General features: G+C 43.2%; 1 protein-coding gene across 1 annotated transcript; it reads left to right on the top strand.

Moving 5' to 3' along the window:
* Positions 1-7,077: 7,077 nt before the first annotated feature.
* LOC128418072 (membrane-spanning 4-domains subfamily A member 12-like) lies at positions 7,078-13,896 on the top strand. The gene is made up of 6 exons (XM_053397501.1): positions 7,078-7,575; positions 9,505-9,624; positions 11,232-11,288; positions 12,181-12,270; positions 13,143-13,307; positions 13,725-13,896. Exons 1-6 carry the CDS (start codon positions 7,369-7,371, stop codon positions 13,836-13,838), a joined length of 753 nt encoding a protein of 250 aa, XP_053253476.1. The 5' UTR covers positions 7,078-7,368; the 3' UTR covers positions 13,839-13,896.
* The last annotated feature ends 567 nt before the right edge of the window (positions 13,897-14,463 follow it).

The raw sequence follows: 14,463 nt of genomic DNA, 5'->3' as shown, positions 1-14,463 counted from the left end.
GGTCGCCACAGACTCTCCTGTATTTGGGGCCTTAATCACTGGTGGGAAATGAAGCTGTCTCTCCAATGCTTGCCTCTTTTGCAGCTCCACAACAGGCTATAGGCAAGGCTAGATGTAAATACTGCAGGCTCTTGCCCAGACTGTTCCAGAGCTGTGAGGCAGGCATGTGGGAAGACAGCTTCATCTTCAAAGGACCACAAATCCTGCAAAGTGTTTAATAGGCTCCCCTGTGCATGGCACTTCAGCTGAAGGACTCGAAAGTTGTGTTTCCAAGTGTCTGCCTATCCTACCTCCACTAGGTAGGATAGACTCGTAGAAGCTCATAGAAGCAAGAACAAGGACAACAAAACCAGTCAAGAGAACCACAACTTCTAAAAGATGTCAAAGAAGCTGGATCTCAGCCGATTATAAGCATGGAGCAAACATGAGTACAGTGGTACCTCAGGTTACAGACGCTTCAGGTGACAGACTCCACTAACCCAGAAATAGTACCTCGGGTTAAGAACTTTGCTTCAGGATGAGAACAGAAATTGTGCGGCGGTGGCGGCAGCAGGAGGCCCCATTAGCTAAAGTGGTACCTCAGGTTAAGAACAGTTTCGAGTTAAGAACGGACCTCCAGAACGAATTAAGTTCCTAACCTGAGGTACCACTGTATACAGCTGAGGTAAGGAGTGAACATGTTGAAGACGAGTGTGATTCCACCACCTGGCTCCACCCCTGACCACCACACATATTGGAGCAAAAATGGGACTAGGACTTTTCACATCTGTTACTATACATGCGTAAACTTGAAGGGCAAGAAGTTCTCTTTTAAGGGGGGTTGAATTAGACAACACAGCAGCACTCAGTTGCTGGCTTGAGCACAGATTGGGGATGAAAGGGTACTTGACATCCCAAAAGACACACTGAGGCTCTTAGTTTCAAAGACTCACTGCCCTGGGAGGCTGGAGAATCAGAGCACCTGGCAGGCACACATCAGGGGCCAAGCCCCCCAAACCACAGTTCAAATACATGTTGCATCCAAAAGTGTCAAAGAAAACTGAACCATCCGTTTCAAGAAATGGTTTGGCATTGGAATCTGGGAGCTAAGAGTGGCTGTTTGAACATTTCCTAGCCCAACACACGATTTGTATAATTAGCAAATAATTTGCATATCATGCAAATTAGTCTGCCCAGATTTGGGGAACTAGTATATGGCAAATTTTGTTAAGGTGTACTTGGTTTCTCACCCCCACCCTTCAGTCTAAGGGTGCTTCTAGATGGGTGTTTATGTTGAGATCAGTGGCCCTCATGCAAGTTTTCACAGCACTCACATAACATCAGTTAGCCTGCATTTTTAACCCATCTAATCCAGATTTACCCTTTGGGGAGGGGAACCCTGTTGCCAACAACACATTTAAAAAGGTAAAGGTAGCCCTGCCCGTACGGGCCAGTCTTGACAGACTCTAGGGTTGTGCGCTCATCTCACTCTAGAGGCCGGGAGCCAGCGCTGTCCGCAGACACTTCCGGGTCACGTGGCCAGCGTGACGAAGCTGCTCCGGCGAACCGGCACCAGAGCAGCACACAGAAACGCCGTTTACCTTCCCGCTATAAAGCGGTCCCTATTTATCTACTCGCACTTTAGGGGTGCTTTTGAACTGCTAGGTTGGCAGGCGCTGGGACCGAGCAACGGGAGCGCACCCCGCCGCGGGGATTCGAACCGCCGACCATGCGATCGGCAAGTCCTAGGCGCTGAGGTTTTACCCACAGCGCCACCCGCGTCCCTTAACAACACATTTATGATATTTAAATAACTTGCTTGTGATCTTAAGCCTTCGCCTGGCTGAGCCTACTCTAAGTTTCTAGTGTTTTTCCTGTAGGACATTTTCTAGAAAATGTCAGGTGTGGCAACTGTGGTTCCTGCATATATTTTTAAAAGCCATCCTGCTTCCACTTTAGTACCACCTGAAGCACTGCTTTCACTTCTTATTATTTCTTGGTGAGATTGTACATATGCTTGGAGGCTGAGAACAAACACAAGAAGAAATGTTAAATCAGTACTTTCAGAGGAAGTCAAATTAATTTTCATCTAGGGCATAGCTCTGCAAGGTTTGAAGAACAGGGTGTTTTGACCACATTTAGAAGCCTCTATCTTCTATAGAACAGAAGCTGCCTGCTCCTGTCTGAGTGTGTGGAAAATTAAATTCAACATATCAACTTATGGGTGAGGATTATCTCACTTCCACCCGCCCTACTCTCAATTATAGCATACTGTCATAACAGACAGTAAATAACGTTTGAAATTATACAATTCCAAAAAAGGGAAAAGAAAGAATTAGAACAGATAACAAGGTTCCTCATTATCTTCTTTTGCAAGATGTTGCATGAGCTATATTGTAACAAGAGATTCCAGAAGTCTTGGCACTTTAGAGCTTGTGTTCTTTTGGAATGAGGCACAGCGGAGATGAGTGTCTTTAAGAAATATGGTTTATTTTACACATATTTACACCTCAAGCCTTCAATGGAACAGAGGAAGAACATTACATTCCAAGAGTGTGCTTTGTTGCTCCTCTCTTGCTTCAGCAAGCTTGCGTCCAAAGCAGAGCAGCAGCCAGTCATGGCCCCCAGCCTCATGGGGCAGCCTCTCACAGCCAGCGCACATGAAGTTCTGCCTACTTCCTCCATCTTGTTCTCAGCAGCCTTTGTAGAAAACAACTCCTCCCCTTCTGCTTCCAGACTCTCTGTAACCTCCATTTCAAAAGCCTCTTGCAAAGGGCACCACTCCCTGTGGTGACTCATATTCCCTGCTACCCTGGCAACTTCTCCCTGTGTGCTTGGCAGAACCTTCTTCCTGGCTGATGGCATGCAGTCCATCAGCACCAGTGTTGCAGCAACAAACCACCCCCAGCAAGTCATCTGCAGGCTCATGAAGAAGTTAACCTGGTGTTATGCCCAGCCCTTGCTAAATTCATCAATATATGAGTCTGCTCAATGTCTGACCCTTCACTGAACGTAGAGATTAGGGGGGGGGGCTGCCCTCCCCAAACTCATAACAACATGGTATCTTATGCTGCATCTTATTATTTCAGTGCCTAAGAAACCAAGTCCATGTTTATCACTCTTGAGCAGATCTCTTTGGAGAGGCATCAGATTGGGAAATAACTAGTCTGGTCCAAGAACATTCCTTATGTATGTTGTTATGATTACGATTCCACAGTCTCGCTAGACAATTCTCTTTTACAAGAGTAAACTTATGCTACTGTAATCATTCTGCTTCTGAATGATTTACTAGAATTAGCGATCTTGGCTAATGATATTGGATGTTGTGTTAGCTGTTTCACCAGGGAGTCATCTTCAGGGATGGGATGGTGGAAGAGGATACCTGCAAATGTGTCTTTGCATAGAAGATTTATATGCTATTATGCTCTCCCTGTCAACATCTGCCTGCATCTTTCCACCACAAACGGAAAATGCTTTTGTCTGGACAACCTTCTATCACATAACATCTTTCTGTTTTAGTGCTGCCAGTTTTTAATGTGTAAAATCTTCCAACCTCTCTGTGACATATTTTAATAATCTGTTTCACCTGAACATTTATGATTATACTGCACCTTGTTTTGTTTTTACCACTTCTCCTGTTAGCCTCTCTGGGTTAAATACTAGAAGGAATGGCATATGTTTTCTTATTAGGGATAGAGGGAAAATTTGATTCAGTTCACATTTAAAGCCTATCAAATTCACATTTTCCAAAATGATATAAGAACCAAAAGCAAAAACAAAAACAACCACTGTCATCCTTCAGAATTCACACTTTTCTAAATTTTGTGATGCACTTCTCCCCTCAAATAATGCTTATAAAAATGCATATATTAGGGAGAAATGTGCATTAAAATATTAGTGAAATTGCTATATAAAAAGTTATTATATTATGAGAAATGTTTTGCAAAAATGTGTACTTTAATCAAAACTCATAAGAAGAGAGATAGAAAGTGAGTGAAAGCCCAGGCTCCTTCTGGCCTCACTATTATAGTCAACATGACCTTGACAGAAAGATAACAGAAGTAGTTTAAACCAGCTGTACTCAGTTTCTCAGAAGGGATAACCCAAACAACAGAAACCTTCTGCCTGTTTCTTTCACATAGAAAGAAACCTTCTAGAACACTCTTGAATTAATCAGAACAGGGAAAATCTCTACACATCAGATCCATTCTTTCTGTACTAAGAAATGCAAGCTGTCCCACAGAATTATGTTGTCAAGCTGCATTGTTCTGGGGCACTAGAGAAATTTCAGCTTGGCCCTAGGCAGAATGAAGGAGGCAGAGGAGCACTGGTGATTCCCCTGCTGTTGAACTTTCCCCTGTCTCCTGAAAATAGTGAAAACTGCTCCTTTGGTCAGCACCAAATAAAGCAGTGAAAACGGGGAATGGGTATCTTGCTACAGTGCTTATTAAAAGAGTTTCTCATACTTTTCAATAAAAGAGCTCGATGCAAAGTCAAGTACAGAAAACTACCATGAGTTCATGCACAGCTTGAATATTTTTCATGCAATAATCTTTTGTAGAAAAAAATGGCCTGTGTCTTGGAGGGAAGCAGATTCGTGGAATGACCACTCGGAACATGGTTTGGATTAGGAGGGGACACGGGTGGCGCTGTGGTCTAAACCACTGAGCTTCTTGGGCTTGCCGATCAGAAGGTTGATGGTTCGAATCCCCACAACAGAGTGAGCTCCCGTTGTGTTATGTACTAACTTAACACATTGCTCTGTCCCAGCTCCTGCCAACTTAGCAGTTCGAAAGCACGCCAGTGCAAGTAGATAAATAAGTACCGCTGTGGCGGGAAGGTAAACGGTGTTTCCGTGCACTCTGGTTTTCGTCATGGTGTCCCATTGCACCAGAAACGGTTTAGTCAAGCTGGCCACATGACCTGGAAAGCTGTCTGTGGACAAACACCAGCTCCCTTGGCCTGAAAGCGAGATGAGCGCCACACCCCATAGTCCCCTTTGACTGGGGTCATTTACTCTCTCTTTTTTCCAGCCTAAATTACTGAACACTTGTGCAGACATTTGGAAAGAGTGAAAAGGAAGGGTTGCCAAATAGTCTTGTGAGGGTTGGTAAAATTTATGAACAGTTGTTGTTGTTGTTTTAAAACTTATTCTGAGAAATTTCAGCTCGCTTAAAGTTGAATGAAACTGTTCATGTGGATGGATGAGGGAAGCAATGGACTAAGAGGAAGACCACAAGAGGAAGCAGGGAAGCCCAAACAATTCTAAAATATTGCTGTACTAGTAAAATCAGAGAACAAAATGAAGCAACCTTTAAGGATGCTTGGAAAATGTTTGTAGATTATTTTAAAAATTATTGTAAACATGTTAGTACACTAGCAGATTTGGAGTAAGTTCAGCAGTAAAAGTTATTTTGAGAATAAAGTTGGGAAAATAAGGTATAGATAAAATATAATATTCAGCAGCAAATGATAAACATGAGAAAACCATGGAAGGGTGGGAGGGAAATTGATTTCTTAAGTGAATATTGGAAAATATTTGAAAAGAGTATTTTATTAGTGAAAAATCTTTTTTAAAAAATACTAAAATAATCTTAAACAATTTTTTTTTAAAAAAAATAATCTACAGTTGTGTTCAAAATTCAAGAATGGCAAACTAACGAAGGCCATTTTGCCAAATAGTCTCTAAGGGAGGACAAGATTTTTTGTAATAGCTCAGGAGGAGTCCAAAAAAAAAGGAAATTTTCAAAAAATTGTCAGAAAATTATTTGTTGGGAAATTTTAGCTCAGCTGTAGTGGAATAATCAGTACAGGGTGCTGAATACTAGCTATGACAATTAACCAAAGAATTTTCAATCAAATTAAATTGTCTGTTAATACCTTGATCACAACAATGGCAGAAGGTATGGGGGCATTCAGTACTATGAATATTGTGAACTTTCTGATAAGAAACTCAATAGACATCCATCAGCTGACCCTCGCTACAAGTTTTTAAGTGAAAAGAGCATGTACGGTAAATTGGCAGTTGGAAAAGGGATCTTATTGTGCTAACAATTCTTCTGCAGGGAGGAAGAACACCTGGAAACTTATTTTGAAGATATTACAGCTTTGACTTCACTTACAATAACTTGGTCAAGAATGGATAGCTGCAATGTTTCCATTGCCTGTGTAAGGAAGCACAGGTGGTTTGTGCTGGTAGATGATGTGACCACATCTTGAATAGGTTCTGCCTGAAACTGAATAAATACCACCCCACTTCCATTTTACTCTCAGCATTACATTCACCCTGGTAGGCTGAGAAGAAGCTCATCAAGAAGTGTTGTGTAAGTACAGTTTGACTGAGTTAAATGAATTTGGGGGCATGGGCTTGATTTGATCCAGGGCTCAGTTCTGAAAAGCTTGAAGGAATAACAGGGTGCTTGTGATAACATGCAGAGATCTTTCTCCTCACTACTGAACAGCCAGGACCCCTCTAGGGAACAGAAGTTACTAGTTCAACCAAAGCAGAGCATGTAGAAGGTCTTCTATCTGAGAATTCATCCACTGGGCAAGTGTGATCATTCTCCAGAATCTCAGTTTGGGGAGGTATTGGCCAATCAAAATGGGAATGGCCTGCATAGGCAGAGAAAGATATTGTGATGCACCTTACGATTCTGTCTCAGGTGGCATCCCTGCTAGTTCCTCCGGAACCAGTACAAAGGGCTACCCTCAAGTGAATGCATCCACAACAGTTGTGCTTACTCGAGTAGGTGTTCAAGTTTCTAAGCAGTTATAGCTTCCATGCTGGGTGATTCTCTCTCAATGAGTCTTCCTGGCTCAACAGCAGACCTGGTGGGAAAGGAGAACTGGAGTTGGAAGTGTTGAATGCCTAGGCACAAGATCTATAGGGCCAGGGCATCTTCAACCCCCCCAAAAAAGTCTTTGGGATGGGGCTGGGTAACCCCAATCTTGTGCGGGCGGAAGAGGCTGAGCTCTTCCACCCCACCCCAGCCCATCCCGTCCATCCTCCTCTCTTTCACCTTCCAATGTTGGGCACAATTTGACGCCTCTGGCTCTCTCTCTCTCTCTCTCTCTCTGTGTGTTAATAATACCTTTATTGTCAATGTACAACCTGTGTACAATGAAATTAAATGAAACAGAGAAGTAAGATGGTAGAGTAGCAGCTGCAGGAACATTAGTATTTCCTCTTCCTCAGACCATTCAGCCCTTCATGCTTCCTCCAAGTTCTTTGTCTTCCTTCTTTCACACTCTGTCCTCTTTCACACCTGGTTGTTCACATCCTCCTCTTGCTTCCATTTCCACCCCTCCATTTTACAGCCTCAATTCATTTATTTGTTGATAAGGGTTGTTTTTACAGACATCTCAGAGAAGGCAACAGATCCAGCAGCGATGGCTAACAGAACCATAGTGTTCCTTCCCCCAAATTGTAACAACATAAACCAGGCAGGCCAGGGGGCCTCAAATACTGTTCTCCAACTACCAGAGACAGTTCTCTATGGAGGTCAGCAGCTTGGAGGCCCTGATAACCAGCCTCAGCAGAACGAGCAGGTGGGAGCCATGGAGACACTCCGCTATGTAGAGACCAAATCTATGGGGGTAAGTGAAATTGAGATTTGCTCATGTTCAGGCTTATGTTCAGTGGTTTCCCTGCAAGAGTGATGTCAGTGCAGAAAAGACTAATCTTATCAACAGGTTCAAGAGGCTGATGCAAAGGATGGTCTCAATTATTCTCTTACCCAATGGGGATTTGTTAGATGTATTTAAAAATGCTTGGGCTGGCTGGGTGACTTATTCAATGGAATATTTAAGTAGCTAAGAGTATTACTGATGAACCAGTCCCTGGCAAATGGCAATGCAAAGTGTTCAGTTTACAAGAAGACAATATTCCTCTACAAATCAGAGGAGAAGACAGTATGTAAACGACTTAAAGCAGGGGTATATCTACAAGAATAAAGGTGAGACAATAAGTGGGCAGCAAATCACACAGCATATGCATCTTGATCTTGAGAGCAAATAGGATCCCTAACTATCCCCAAAACCTCAAGAGTGGGCATGACAATTTGCCATGGTATCCATACTATGAAGAAAAAGCAATGCATACCTTATCCTGAGGCCTAATCAAACACGAAGTCAGAGATTAGAAACCTGTGCCTCCTGCAAGAGTTAAGCTCTTCCCTTAAAATTCTGCACAAGCAATCCACAAAAAAAATATCTCTCTCATTCTTTTGGTCCGTGTTCAGTGAAGCATACAACTGATCCTTGAGATCATTGAGAAGCAAAGATGGAGTCCTGGTGTAGCTTTCAGCTACCCAACCACTGAAACCCTGGGGTTTAAGGGGTTTTTTTGGGGGGGGTTGAACCAATGTTCAAAAAAGAGGGTTCTTTTTGGATGAGTGTCCTTTATTCCTTTATGGCAGTGGTTTTCAACCAGTGTGCCATGGCACCCTGGGGTGCCTTGAATGATGGTCATGGGTGCCATGGGAACACTGGCCTCTGTCCTTCTTTCCTTACCTGCCTCCTCTGATGCCCTCTCACTTCTCTGCCTCCCAAAGGCTTGTGCATCTGTTTGTTGCAACAGCCCTGGCTATGAGCTCCCCAAGCGAATGGTGCCTCGGGGAGGCACCTCTGTTTTCAGCTCAGAGACCAAGAGTGGCAGCTAGGGGAGAGGAGAGGAGGCTGAGGGAAGACTCCACAAGGGAGGGTGTTTGAAAAAGGGTGAGAGGCTGCCAGCTCTGCAGGCAAAGGGTGACATAACTGGGCTCCTGAGTCCCACAGGGGTGCTGCAGAAAGAAGGTAGTTGGTCAAGGGAGACATGGACTCAAAAAGGTTGAAAACTTCTGCTTTATGCCATTGTTTATATCCAAGTTTCTGCCTGTTTGCTATTTTGTTTACCTTTGGAGGAAGATTCTATGCAAAACCCCATTCTTTCCTACAGGAGGTAATAGTTGAACATTACTAGTAACACAGCTTAGGAGCCAACTCCCAGGGGCCGAATTCTTTTCTCCCCACCCCCCACCCCCAATAAAATATTTGATGGGGCTGCCCCCCAGTTGATGGGCATTGCCATTCAACTGTTGTGCATGCAACATTATGTGGGGTGGAGCTTACCTCCCCCCCCAAAAAAAAGGTTGGCACCCCTGTGACACAGAATTTGTGTGCTGATATTTACATTAAGTGTTACAAGGTCAGGATATCTACTCATACCTTCCAGGGCATGTTTAAAATAAAGACTAGTAACCAGGGTTAAAGGTAGTTCCATGATGGGGGGTCTCTTTATATCAAATTATGCCACATTCATTGATGCCACGAGCTACAGGAATAAACCATAGAAAAGGTTCAAATTATCAGACACCATTACAAGGACTTAGAGAAGGATATTCCTCACACAATCTAGGGACCTGAGATGCTCTTTATTATTTTTCTGTGTGGGCAGCTTGAAGTCATTATTCAGGGGTTTGGGTTTTTTTACCTCTTATCAGGGCTCAGGAAACTGTTTGATCTTGTTTGTGTAATTTTCTCTCCCAGGTTATCCAGATCATGATTGGATTGGTACACATTGGATTTGGGGCTGTCTCCCTTGTCCTTTTACCTTACCATACGGTTTTTGCTGCTCTTGGAGGTTATCCATTCTGGGCTGGACTATTTGTAAGTAGTTGGTTATTTGTCTTTGAGGACCAGTCTGTTTCAGTGTCCATGGTCATGAAATTTAGGGCTGCATACATTTAATGCACATTTAAAGCACATCCTCTACACACGCCCAACCATCCTAAACTGTAGTTTAAGGGTGCTAGGAATTGTAGCTCCATGCAGGGTAAACTACAGTTCACATTTTGGGGGGGGTGTGTGCTTTAAGTGTATGACGTGTGTACACAACTTTGATCTGGGAGAGGAAGTCTCCATTATGTTCCTATTCAGTTGCTGACTTCCTTTGTATTGAGAACTAATAGCTAGTAAATAAGTCATAATCTCTCTCTCTCTCATGCATGCGCGCGCGCACACACACACATATCCTTATAGTTCTGTGAAATGGAGTAGACATAGATTTAGGAAATGTGCTCGTGCAGGAAACCTGCTTACCTCCACCCCAGTGGTGTCCCCAAAAGCATTTACTCTTTCATGTAGAAGTGAAGTCTGTAGGCTGGAGTCAACTAAGTTGTTGCACTAGTGGAAGCCAGTGTCAGGATTCATACTGGCACACTGAGACTTCCTCCGCTCTCCACCTTCCCATGCCCCCACCCTCCCCATATTTGCTCAAAAAGGTGACAATAACTCCCTGAGCAGTGCAGGGGAGCAAGAGAGAAATGCTTTGCTAAGGCCTCTGAGACCCCTATTCCCTTCACAGACCTACAGTTCCCACTGTTCCATGGGAAGAGCAACTGATTGTTAAACCACACAGAGAATTGTAGCTCTGTGCACCACACCCTTAACTCTCAGCTCCCTTGACAAGCTGCAGTTCCTAGGATTCTTTGAGGGAGGGGCATGACTATTTAAAGTGACTATAACACAGCTTTAAATATACAGTGGTACCTCGGGTTAAGTACTTAATTCGTTCTGGAGGTCCGTATTTAACCTGAAACTGTTCTTAACCTGAAGCCCCACTTTAGCTAATGGGGCCTCCTGCTGCCGCTGCGCCGCCAAACCACGATTTCTGTTCTCATCCTGAAGCAAAGTTCTTAACCTGAAGCACTATTTCTGGGTTAGCGGAGTCTGTAACCTGAAGCGTATGTAACCTGAAGTGTATGTAACCTGAGGTACCACGGTATAGTGCAGATTGAAACCAAGTTGCACTATCCTGGGAGGGCTTTCCCAAGAAATGTAGAACATTTTTTAGTTCCATTTTTTTACCAAAAGCAATGCTTTTGGTTGAGGCAGGTAAGTCATTCTGCCCCATCCAGGAAAACTTGGGCAAAGCCTTTGCAGCAACGGTGCTTACCGGTAGTTCTCTGCATAGGACTGCAAAGGACTGGCACACATGGTTCACCAGGAAGAGGGGAATCTTATGTCAAAGCCATATTCACATGTTCAAAAACATTTTAATTAAAACAAACGAACAAATATCCTTGTCAGTTTTCAATGCATTTATGTTGGAAAGATAGTCAGAAAGCCAATAGTTGGCTGTTCTTTGGTAAAAGAAGAAAATATGCTACTATCTGCCATCAGTCCCAAAGCACTGAGATGTTGGGACTAAGGAAAGTGTTGTCGTTTTTTAGTGAACAACCCAAATGATCTTTTCTTTTTCTTCTCCTGAATAGTTCATTGTTTCTGGATCCCTGGCTGTGTCAGCTGAGAAATATCTTAATACAAGCCTGGTGAGATACACACCATTCCCTCCTTGTTTGTGTTGCTGAATAAAGAAACAAATAACTTAGCCTTCTTGTTACATGTCTGGGTATATGGGCCCCTCCAGACTGATGTTTTATTGCAGGTGGTTCTGCAGCATGGTTTTGCCACAATAATAGTGTATTAGTGGTGGGTTTATTCTGCATGAGTTTGTTCTGTGGTGCTTCCCTAATGCTATTACACTATTGCTGTCTGAATGGCTATAGCATAGCAAAAGCAGGACAAAAGTAAACCAGAACACCTGCAGTATAAAAAGTTGTAGGATGTCAGCAGGAAGTTACAAGATATGCACTGATAGGAAACGATACAGTCTGACTTCCTCAAAACGTTTGCACGTGCAAACATGTGAAAGCAGGATCAGGTGTGACTGTCCCAACAGCATCATGAGAACAAATAATAACGAATGTGCAATTGAAAGGTTCTCTGGAGGGGCACTGTAGTAACTGTCTACACTATTCTTATGTGCATTTATCGTAAATCAAAGCAGCCTATAAGACTGGTGCTCGAGATCCGCAACCAACCTAGAACAGAGGGAACTACTTTCAGGTGAAGTTTAGAAATTTTTGAACTAATTCAGTGAACTTCATTTGACTGAACTAGTTCATTCCAAACTTCAGTACAAATACAAACAAGAGGAAGCCTGCACAGTTTTGTGTGGTTGACAGATCCTTCACACTGCTTCAGATTGGTCTTTAGATTTCTATTTCCTCTGATGAAAACCTCAGTACGGCTTGAACTCAGGCCTCTTGCAAAACAGGTATCTTGCTTCACATTGTTTGGGTCTAACTCTCTTCATTAGACTATTTGCCTTTGAAGATGGACCTCTGTTTATTTGGTCTCCTGATTCATTGTATCTTTCAGGTGAAATGCAGTGTGGGAATGAACATCACAAGTTCTATAATGGCATTAGTTGGCATCGTGCTCTATTTGACGGAGCTGTGCCTAAATTCTGTTCTTAAAAATTGTGATCATCTTAATCAAGACAAATATTCTTGCGAGGTAAGTGAACAAGTTCCAAAAAATGTTGACATTGTGGGCAAAATCTTTAGAAAGGGAGAGAAACCCAGACCCACCTTGAGCTCTGCTTGGGCTGCAAGCAGTTCCCACATCAAGAGACCAGCCTCTGGGAATTCTAGGAACTGTAGCTCTTTGGGAAGACAAACAACTCTCAGCACCCTTAAAAAAAACTTCCTGGGATTCTTTGGGTAAGGTGTGATGGTTTAAAGTAGGATGGTACTGCTTTAAATGTATAGTGCTGATAGCATCTTTGTTTTTTGACACAGTAGCTCCCAGATATTCTCTTTAGCTGCTTCTTTTGAAAAGAGAGGCAAATGTCAATGACACAGAAGGGTCAATAGCAAAACTAATATGTGTAGCTTAAGTGGACTTTTTCTGATTCACCTGCCATACAACCTGATAATATATTGATCAGAATGTACATCGGGTAGTTCTTCTGTGTTCTATCCTATATTAGCAGCCTTCATGCAGGTGGCAAGGCACAAATGAGGTTTTTAGCCTAATGTGTACACCACACGTATCGGGGCCTTCTAAATCCTATTCACTGTATGCCTGGAGATTTGCTTTGTGATGCTGCAAAATGCAAACATACTAAGAAGGTCCCAGCTGCACAGCCCTGTTTCTTACTGTGTTATATTCAAAGAGGCAGATGTATGTCAGTATGACCTCTTGCCCAAACAATTCTAAATAGTCGTCACCACTGCCTCCAACTCTTCTCCACATGAAATTTTCACTGGTGTTGTCAGGTCAGAATTTTTCTTATGAGCTGCGTTGAAACCACTGAGATGATTTTCTAGTACCCAGAGCTGTGTCCGTGTTGTCATGTCACCTGCTCCTCTGCTTTGCAGCTAAGCTACCAAATAGGTACTGGTCTTGGAATCCTCCTCTTCTTGTTCACCTCCCTGGAGTTCTGCATTGCAGTTTCCACAACACATTTTGGGTGCCTGGCTGTCTGCTGTAACAATGAGAGGGTAAGCATTGGAAAGCCTTGCTCAGAAATTAAGCAGATCGTATTGAAAATATGGTATGGAGGAGATATTGATTTGTGGGTTTTAGAAATGCCTTCAGGCTCCCACAGGATTCTTTGCATCTCTCTTGGAATCACCTGCTGCACCTCTACAGTAGAGGACAATGGTTCTGGACCACGAGTCTGATGGGATCTAGGAAGTCTTCTGTTCCTTATTCATGCACCCACCCCCATGTACAGCAATAGCATTTGATATGGTTGCAAAAGGCTTGAATGACCCTGTTCCTTATCAGTGTGGTATCAGCTGCACTGGTAGAGTTCAGCTACAGGGGGATTTAAGAATTTAGAGCAATTGTTAAGATCATGGTGACATGGGAAAAAAGGACAGCATCATACCCATGTATGTTTGTGTGTATTTCAGGCCATAACTTTCATGCAGTACACCATCTATCAAGGTGGTATGAATTCTGCTGAAGGCAACCCTGCTCCTCCAGCCTCCAGTGCTGCAATTTCTTCCAAGGAAGAGGCTTGCTAAAGAACCCAAGATAAAAGCGATCAAAGATATCACTTCCAAGAAGCCAGGAAGCGAAATATTATTGATGTATTAACTCCCCCCCCCCAAATATATCTATCCACCCAGGCTATGTGCTGTCACTGCAATTTTTAGTATATTACCCAATTTGATTAATAGTCTAAAATGTTAGGGTACGGAATTACCACAGATGTTGGAGTGGGGGGTTGCACACCTGATGATGATGATTGAATTTATATATCGCTTTATACCTGCAGGTCTCGGGGCTGTTTACAAAATAAAATCACAAAATCCATAATCAAAATTAAAACAACAACCACCCAATAGCCCAGCACCCCCCCCCCCACCGCACATGTTAAAAGGGCATAGGATGTCAATCAAATCAACCAAAGGCCTGGTTAAAAAGGAACATTTTTGCCTGGCGCCTAATGAAGGCAGCAGGTGAATGTCTCTGGGGAGAGCATTCCACAGAGGGGGAGCCACTGCAGAGAAGGCCCATTCTCATGCTGCCACCCTCTGTACCTCTTGAGGAGGAGGCACATGAAGAAGGGCCTCAGAAGATGATTTCAGGATCCAGGTAGGTTCATATGGAAAGAGGTGGTTCTTGAGGTATTGCAGTCCTGAGCTG

Source organism: Podarcis raffonei, chromosome 1, assembly GCF_027172205.1.
Source record: "Podarcis raffonei isolate rPodRaf1 chromosome 1, rPodRaf1.pri, whole genome shotgun sequence".
In the NCBI taxonomy this organism is placed as follows: domain Eukaryota; kingdom Metazoa; phylum Chordata; class Lepidosauria; order Squamata; family Lacertidae; genus Podarcis; species Podarcis raffonei.
This window is presented reverse-complemented; position numbering and strand designations above follow the sequence as displayed.

What these genes read in the sequence shown, in the direction of transcription:
- LOC128418072 (XM_053397501.1), top strand. Translation starts at nt 7,369, where the DNA reads ATGGCTAACAGAACCATAGTGTTCCTTCCCCCAAATTGTAACAACATA. An exon ending in TAGAGACCAAATCTATGGGG is followed by an intron (nt 7,576 to 9,504) that starts GTAAGTGAAATT and finishes TTTCTCTCCCAG; the next exon opens with GTTATCCAGATCATGATTGG. An exon ending in CATTCTGGGCTGGACTATTT is followed by an intron (nt 9,625 to 11,231) that starts GTAAGTAGTTGG and finishes TCTCCTGAATAG; the next exon opens with TTCATTGTTTCTGGATCCCT.